The 8,798-nt window shown below is 44.0% G+C and overlaps 1 protein-coding gene across 1 annotated transcript; it reads left to right on the top strand.

Annotated features, from left to right (window-relative positions):
* Positions 1 to 1,875: 1,875 nt before the first annotated feature.
* On the top strand, positions 1,876 to 7,667 carry LOC104163853 (transcription factor AP-2-beta; the record flags this gene model as incomplete). Its single annotated transcript, XM_009702981.1, has 3 exons — positions 1,876 to 2,095; positions 4,706 to 4,824; positions 7,522 to 7,667. Coding segments are annotated over 3 exons (485 nt in total), but the record flags the coding sequence as incomplete, so codon positions are not given.
* Between the last annotated feature and the right edge of the window lie 1,131 nt (positions 7,668 to 8,798).

Below are 8,798 nucleotides of genomic sequence, written 5' to 3' on the forward strand. Positions count from 1 at the left end.
AGTGCCTAACTAAAAATAATAGAGAAATAGGAATCCATTTCACTTTCCGATTCCCTGAAGTAAAGCCACTCAAAATAATTTGTTTATACTGGAGACTATATACAAGGCATAAGAAGCAATATGTATATCTAGAATCGACATGCCTTTTGGTTTTTAGCTGTTATAGAGCTTTTATTGTGGGGGTCTGGTCTGGCAGTAGGAAATGATCTGTAATAAAAACAGTGAAACACGGTTGTGTCTATTCCATACACTGAGGTTATAAAATTGGCAATTGCCCAGTAGTTAGCACTTGGTAATATATTAGGATACCCGATCTTATTGTTTAGCAGCTCCAGACGACTTAAATATCCCCTCAACCCTAATGGTTTGATTCTCCAGATATGTTGCAAATAAACAGGGTTTTTTATGACTTAACTGACATGTATTATAACTACCCAAATAGCTGGCATATGTGCATAATAGAACCCTATTATTTGCCGAATTGGTTTCGCAATTGATTGAGTGGAAATGGGAGACCGTGAAGTAGTATCTGCTCGACGAGGGTGTGTAATCAATTAGTCTTCTCCTCTCGAACATGCCCACTGGACTACCAGGGCTCTACCACCAGCACCCCCCCCCCCCCCTTTTTGTTCCAGCCACTGTCTCCTTCCTACTGAAATTTCATTTCGGTGTATATTTTCTATAAGGAAAGGCGTGTGGCCGCGATTCCGAGAGGAAGCAGCAGTAGCAGCTGTCAGCTCTTATTAACTCCTGCATAAAACATACCTTAAGTACGGTTTGTTATCAATTACTTGCAGAAATGAAACAACTGGGGAAGTGCAGCGAGGCTCCCTATAAATTAAAGTGATCGGTTGATTGATTAGAGCACCCGCTGTAAATCATAACAGTTACACGGAATGGTGAGGGAGCTCTTTGAGCGCCTTTGTAAACAAAATTCATGTCATGGGGGAATTGCTCTCATTTTTAGTTTAGTCAAATTCTTGTTGTTTTGTTTATTTCTGAGTGTGTCTGGTTGCTATTACAGGAATTGGTTCTTACAATCCCCTTGGTTACCCTTTAAATAACCTCACTAATTTCTCAGAGAAAAGAAAGATTTCGTTCTACCGTGGACAGGATAACATGTTTTTCTTTTATTTAGTTTCTCTTTATGGTTTTCTTTTATTTTTGCACCCATAACTACCTTTAAATGTGCGTTACAGTAACTAGATCAGCTTTATTTAGGGGTAGGACAGTCCCTGTTACTTTACGGACAGCACAATATGATCAAGGTGACGAAATGCTATGGTTAGATCAGTATTTTTTTTTTTCCTGGTGTTCATTTTTCTGAAGGAAAAGACTAATTTTATTTCATAAACCAGACTTAATAAAAACACAAAGCAATAACAGAGCTGTCTTCTGGTTGCTGTATCCTCCAGCTTGATACTTATTTAAGACAGCAACTCCCTTCGTGTAGTGAATTTAGTCCTGGCTCAGCTTAGCAGTAATGGAAACGTTAGCAAAAAAAAAGTAAATTTTCCTTTTTTTTTTCCCCTCCAGAAAGGCGCTGTCCGTTGTACAAAAGGCATCGGGGGGCTCTGGGTGAGACACAGGCTCAAACCCGAAAGTTGCCAGGTGCTTGCCAATACGTATTTTATTTCCCAATGATCAAACCCTGCATAGAGGCTGTACTGCACCACCCTTCTCTCCATCCATCATTCATGGAACAGTTTCCTAGAGGTTGGGGGAGCAGCACCCTTTAGGTTGCTGGAGGTAGCCAGAGATTCAAAATTCCCTTTCATTTTGCTGTTCTGTGCATGTCAGAGAGACTGTGGTTATCCTGTGCTCCTTCGTGGCATGATGGTTTCTCTCTCCCCTCTTCCCCTTTTCTTTCTCCAGTTCCGGTTCCTCCAAAATCTGTTACTTCTTTGATGATGAATAAAGATGGCTTCCTGGGTGGAATTTCAGTCAATACCGGAGAGGTGTTTTGCTCTGTACCTGGCCGCTTGTCTTTGCTTAGTTCTACTTCAAAGTATAAAGTAACTGTGGGAGAAGTTCAAAGGCGTCTTTCTCCTCCAGAGTGTCTGAATGCATCCCTCCTAGGAGGAGTACTTAGAAGGTAAGAGGCTGGGGTGAGGGTGTGAACATGCCCGTCTGTGGGCAGCCATGCATGCACCAGAAATACTTGGTCAACGGTAAAGGTGATTGCAAATACGCATTGATCTTGTTGTCATAAATGTGCGTCTAACGTTCAGGGTAAGGTGAAAATACGCTGTGCTCAGACATCAAGATGAATGTATGGAAACTAGAGAAAGATTTGGCATTGGGCAGCTTCTATCAAAGAACCCCCAAATGAAGGAACTGAAACAAGACTATTTTTGCTCCTGTACATGCACACACTTTTTCTCTTTTCTCCTTCTCTTCACCCTTCTCGCTTAGGAAACAGAAAAAAAATGCCAGGATGGGCACGTTGTAGTTAGACGTTGGAGGATGAACTGGATGTATTTCAGGACCTGATGTCTTTCTAGGGATTTCCTAGATAAATCCATGAGGCTTCCTCTATGTGGCAATAACGATAAGGCAATTAACACAGTGCCACACAAAACATTAGTGAAATTGGCGGGGGATTAATAGGGAACTTGTGAGGTAGATAAGTACCTGACTAAAGAAAAGCCATCAACAGATAGCTTTGAAAGTCAGAAACTTAGTGCTTCATCTAGAGAAAGTTGCTAGAGGAATTACAGTTGGTCTTGAGGCCTTTGCTGTTTAACGCTTGTGCAAATCACCCACTAATGTCCTGGTGGATTTTGCTGAAGACCTCAAAATAGTTGCCTTTATTGATACTGAGGAAAATGAGGAGCAAGGGAGAACCTGGAGGCCTGGTTGCCACTCAATTATATCAAGAGGGACATCGTGCATTTAGGTACCAGCAACAAGATTTAAGCTCCTAGGTCATCAGTTAGAAAGACTAGCAGGGAGAAAGGCCTTTACCTTCTTGACAGTGACTGAAAGACTGTGAATCGTCAGTGTGACTTGTCTGTAAGAAAGGTGAGCTAAGGTTCTATCTCCGGTCAGAACAGGGAAGAAGTCATGATATGATATGGAGGCACCGGTTCACTCAAGTCAATAGAAAGCTGAGAGGGGGTAAGACTTCATTTGCTACGTGTGAGGTATACCCCAGACTGGAAAATAAAGCATAACTTCAAGACAGGAACAAATGCATATTAATTGATCCTGAATAAATTTCAGATCATGTTTAAATGTTGCTAATCTTAGAGGAGGAAATATCTTGCCAACTCCTATAGCAGCAATTGGGCAACGTTGACTCTAAGATGTTTTAAAATGAAGTTGTTCTTTTTTTTTTTTTTTTCCCCTGCAAAAAAAATTCTGTGATGACGTCAGGGGCTCCAGCTCCGTGTCTGGAGATGAGGGGGAAAGTCCTGCTACATGCAGTCAGTCACCCAAAAATACACGTGAGAATTAGGGGCTCCTAAAATAGATGCTGTTCCACGTGAATGTCTGTAATCATTGTTGAGCTGTGATCCTTGCCAGGGAGAGCAGCAGAGATTTTTACTCACAGATGCTAACCTGCCTGTTCATTCTGTACAACTACAAATGGAGCAGGGAGAAGGTCTGAGAGATGCACTGTAGAAAATGTAATTACCAAAGGTAAAGAAACATCATTATTGAACTTCAGTGGATTTCTGGAGGCGGCCCAAGCCATAATCATTGGCTGCTGCTGACTTCAGTTCCTATCTTGAATCTAAATTTTAGGCAAGGTTTTAGTTCGGAGCAGATGAAATATAGAAAGCTGCTCTCTTGCAAATTTGCCATCTAGCCCTACTTATTTTCATATAAAATAGTGGGAAGCCAGTCTGACTTTTCTGTCGTTTCCGGTTTCCTTTCGCTAAGTGTGACTGCTAATTCTGAAACAAATTTGCAGTAAATACGAGGAGGTATTTGGGACAGACACTGCTCTTAGGTGCCAAAACTCTCCTTGTTTTCGCAGGTGGCAAGGTTTCATCCCTGGGGGTTTACATATGTATAGGCGTCCCAACAATAGCTCTGTATTTCCCACCTATAGCTCACTCATCCTTTTATTGTCCTTATCAGTAACCTCCGACAGATATTTAAATCTTCCTTCAGGCAATCAATTCCCTCTACATAACGCACCCTGCCTTCAGGTGAGCTCTTCCTCTCAGCATCGCCTTTCCGCACAAGAACACACTCACACACACGCACGAAATGGTTTAATAAATATTTTCCTCCTTTTCTATTTATCCACAGGCACACAAATTCTCCCTTCGAGCCTTTCAGATTCCACCCCCTCTCCTCGTTCTTCTTCCCATTCCGGCTCTTTCCTGGAAAAAACGAGGATTTCATTCTCCTCCTCTACCTTTCTACCCAACTCCTCACTCCATCCTAATACCAGTTAGAGTCATACACTAGGAACCCATTTGCTCTCTAGATTAGGATCCTGTACATTAATTACTGCTCTCTGGCATTATTTGATTTCCCTGGATAAAATAGGGAGAAAAATGGGTTCATCCCCACTCCCACCCCTGGGAGAAATTAAGCAAATCTCAGCAAACCCGAACAGAAATCAACACACTCCAAGTCTTTAACGTCGACTGAAAACCCTCCCAGGCTCCACTGACTGCACAGACTAAACGTTTCTTCCAGGAACACTACGGGGTTAATCACGATGTTAATTTCTTTGCAATTCTAGAGCCAAATCGAAAAACGGGGGGAGATCTTTGCGAGAAAGGCTAGAAAAAATCGGTTTGAATTTACCAGCCGGCAGGCGTAAGGCAGCAAATGTCACTTTACTCACCTCCCTGGTGGAAGGTAAGCCGAGGGTCGCAGCTCCCTTCACACCCCTGCCTGCTCTCAACTCCCGTCTGACATTTTACGACCCCCCCTCCTCCCCGCCCCCCCCCCGCCTAAAAAAATAAAAACCAAACCAACAAACAAACCAAGAAAACTTTCGGGATCAGGTGGGAAAACCTTGCAGAGGTGAAATTCAGGGCGGGTTAGGGTGAACACCAGCAGGGCTAAGGATCCCATTCCTAAACACGAAGTCACTGGCTAGTGATTCCTCTTGGTGGCAAGAATGAGGCTTTCTGTGTGTGTGTGTGTGTGTCTGTGTGTGTGTATGTGTGTATATATGCGTGTGATTCTGCAGGGCAGTCCCATTCCTCATTGCTATTAATTTCCAGCCTATGCTCTCCGACTCCACGTCTACTCCATCCTCCCTCTAATTCGCTCCTCCCGGGCTTATTTATGGCCATTACAGGACGCTCATTGAGGAAAAATAATATAGAATTTTTTGTTTTGTTTTGTTTTTAAGAAATCAGAGCCATTGAAGAGTCGCAGGGTGCGGTTTACCTTAAGGTGGCTAGAACTGAACAGAGAGAAAAGCTATTCCTCAGGAAGGAGAAAGGGAAGGGGGAAGGTGAAGTTTCACCTCATTTCAAGTCAAGTGATGTCATTTTGGTGTTCGGCGTGTTCCTTTGCTTCCTTGTTACTGTACTGAAAAGTAAAATGTAGAGCCACTAATATGTTTAGGATATGTGCGTGTTTATGCTAAGAGAAGTTGGACCTTCTCCAAAAAACATAACCAGAATAGTATGGATGCAGTTATGAATTATATGTATCTGCGTTACACATACACACCGAGAGGCGTGTAAATAATCCACTTATCTCTTCTGCTTATAAGCATGCATAAACATTTGTGCTAGATATTAACTTTTCGACTCTTTTGATTGAGTTATGTGAGCGATAAGACCTTAGTGCATGCAGAGCTGAAGGCAGGATCGCAAAAAAAATGGGGGCTGATAGAAAGGAGCTCCTCCTGGTACCCGCGTACAGGTTACACCGAGTGTGCAAAGCCCCGCGTGGGTTAGGGATATAGGGTCGTGCTATAGGAGACGTGAAGACGTGACAACTGCCCTTTCACACCGGGGTTAGTGCGGCTTCACCCCCGCCGTGTGTATGAAAACCGGTACACTCTACCCACAGCAAAATCAGTCCATCCCCGAAGCTGGCTTGAAGTTCAAAAGCCTGTGCGGTTGTAGAGTGATGATGCTAAAATCTCTGTCGAGTGTGCAATAAGCTGTACAATACCTTCACCTCCCCTGATTTCTTTACAAATCAACAGTTTACCTTGAGAGAGCTCCCTCCTTGTGGAAGCAGCTGCACCTGCTAGAGATTTACCTTCTTTTCTGCCACCGGCCAGGTTTTAGCCTTGCTGGTATTGTATCGCCAAGAGCAGAAACGCTCCGGCCAGCCCCGGCCGGGATTACCGGAGCGGTGCCCGGGGGGACCCTGCCCGGAGCGGGGTGAGGGCGGCGGGGACTCCCCGGGCTCCGCCGGGTGCCCTTGCTTTCATTAAGTGGTTTGGTGATTAGCGAGAAGCCTTGGAAAGCAGAAGATGACGTTGAAAAGCAACTCCTGATCGTTAAAAATAATGTGGTCCTGGAGTTATTAGATATATCTGTTTTGCGTGTTGGAAATCTTCCCCCTGGTCCCTCAGGCGATGCTTTAAAGGGTTTAATGCTTTATTCTAGAGGGGCTGAGCTATAATCTGGTAGAATCCCCCTAGAGTCTGAAGGTTTCTTTCCCCCCCCCTCCTCTTTTCCTTCTTTCTGCAGCTACTGTCTTCTTGTGGCATGAAGTACATCAGTAGGAGTTGGATGACACGAACCTCTGGAGGCAAGAAACCTGAAACCAGGCAGGCAGGAGAAGTGACAATTAGAATTAGAGTTAGAATAATGATTATTTTTCACCAAAAAAAAGGTTACCATTCGTTGCTATCTTTCCACCGGGCAGAGAGGAGTTCCTGTTGTATGATGGTCAGTTAAGGAATCAGATTAATAATTTCCATGGGACGAAATGCAGTTATCTCCATCATTTTACAGATGTGGCGACAATGGTGATAATGATGCAAGTGCCCTCTGTGTGTGTATAAACAGGTGTATATATAAAGTCCCACAAAGAATTGGCATTAATATTAACACTATGTCCACATCTGTAAAATTTTGGACAGTGATCTGGCGTACTGAACCAGGAACGGTTTCTTTGGTCTCAAGAGAAGTTTGGGTCCTTTTGTCTTTCAGGATTTAACGAGTTTCCCCTCGCTTTTTTTTTTTTTTTTTTGGCCCAGTTAATTTGAAAGTGTGTGTGTGTGCCTGTATATATGTGTGTACTTTTCCCACAGTTCTGCACAATCAGCTTGCATGGGTACATACCATCCCGAGTGTATTATAGCAAAGACAAATCTCATCAGCTGAAAATCTGTCCCAGCAACTTACTTTTGCCCCCAAAATAGGGTTTATGGAGGGAAAACGTATACCTGGAGCCTGTCCCTAAGGTACAAGGGATGTTATAAGGTTTACTAAACACGGCCCGAAAGAGCTGGGCTCTCCCAGAGGGAGCGGTGGGCAGCAGCCCATCGCCGCACGGTGCCCGGGCAGGTCGGAGCCAGCCCAGCCCGGGGCCGGCGGTGCCCGGAGGTGTTAATTCCCCCCTTCTCATTCCCTCCAGGTGAGGCCGTTCATTTAGCTCGGGATTTTGGGTACATCTGCGAAACGGAATTCCCAGCCAAAGCTGTTTCTGAATACCTGAACAGACAGCACACGGACCCCAGCGACCTCCACTCCAGGAAAAACATGCTACTTGCTACAAAGTGAGTGCGAAGTTAACATCCCCTCCATCCCTTCGGCCTTTCCCCGAGAAAATCCTCCCCCTCCTTAAACTCTTCCTCTAAGCTCGTTTCGAAAGCAGACGGAATTTCCCGTTCTTAAATTACAACGACCCCGAGGGGAGGAAGGATGCTCCTAAGGCCCTATGGGCAGGGCAGACCCTATAGGCTCTGCATCCCTCTGCAGTGAGGTCCCCGGTCCCTGCTGTCCCTACAGAGTATGTAGGTGACTGTCCCCTAGCTACTATACACCATTTCCAAGCCACCCCCAGTTAAAAAATCTTTATGGAAAAAGGGCCAAAAATCTCTATTTCGCTTCTACAGTATGTCTTTCTGTCCCTCCTGCTGCTCACACACACCTGTTTGTCTGCTACCGAATTGCAAAGTCCTTTCCATGCAATTTAATTAAAAAAAAAAAAAAAAAGAAAAGAAAAAGCCCCAACACCATGTACTGCTAATGATCCTCCGTTTGGTCCCTCCAACCCATCTTTCTCCCTTGGGACTTTCTCGGTGGATGTGATGATTTACACTTGGCTCTGCCTCCCAGGATACTAAGTGGGTGCTTCATAGTTTGCTCGGGTCCTCGGCAGTGGGTGCTGTGTGTGTCCACACATCTTCATCTATCCAGCAAAGAAAAGAGGGGGGCAAAAAAAGAGAGAGAGAAAAAGAAAGAAAAATTAAAAAATACTAGCCCGAACAGCTCTCATTTATTTCATACTCTGGGACGTGACTTGCCTCCGATGACAGTGTAATTTAAAGAAATATATGGAGGGTTGAAAAATCATTTGCTCAAATTTGTCCAGATGTTTTTTATACGTGATTGGAATTTGATTGCCCTTTTCCGCAGGGTCAGAAGATATTAATGTCCCAGAACTTTAATTGCTCGCAGACCCTGCTTTGCTCTTTGAAGATGTAAAATGTTGGACTCATTACTGTTTGTTCTCCAAATTCAAAGTTTCCTCTCTTGCACTTACTTAATGGATAATACACATAGAAGTAGACCTTTATCTTTCCCCACCCTCTGAAATCTTTAACCCACTGGGAATTTCAGAGAGTTTCAGAGGGTGAGAGCTGAGTGCCTTTTTAAAGGGTTTCTTTTTTCTTTTTCTTTTTCTTTTTC

This window comes from Cariama cristata, unplaced genomic scaffold, assembly GCF_000690535.1.
Source record: "Cariama cristata isolate BGI_N322 unplaced genomic scaffold, ASM69053v1 scaffold15856, whole genome shotgun sequence".
Classification (NCBI taxonomy): domain Eukaryota; kingdom Metazoa; phylum Chordata; class Aves; order Cariamiformes; family Cariamidae; genus Cariama; species Cariama cristata.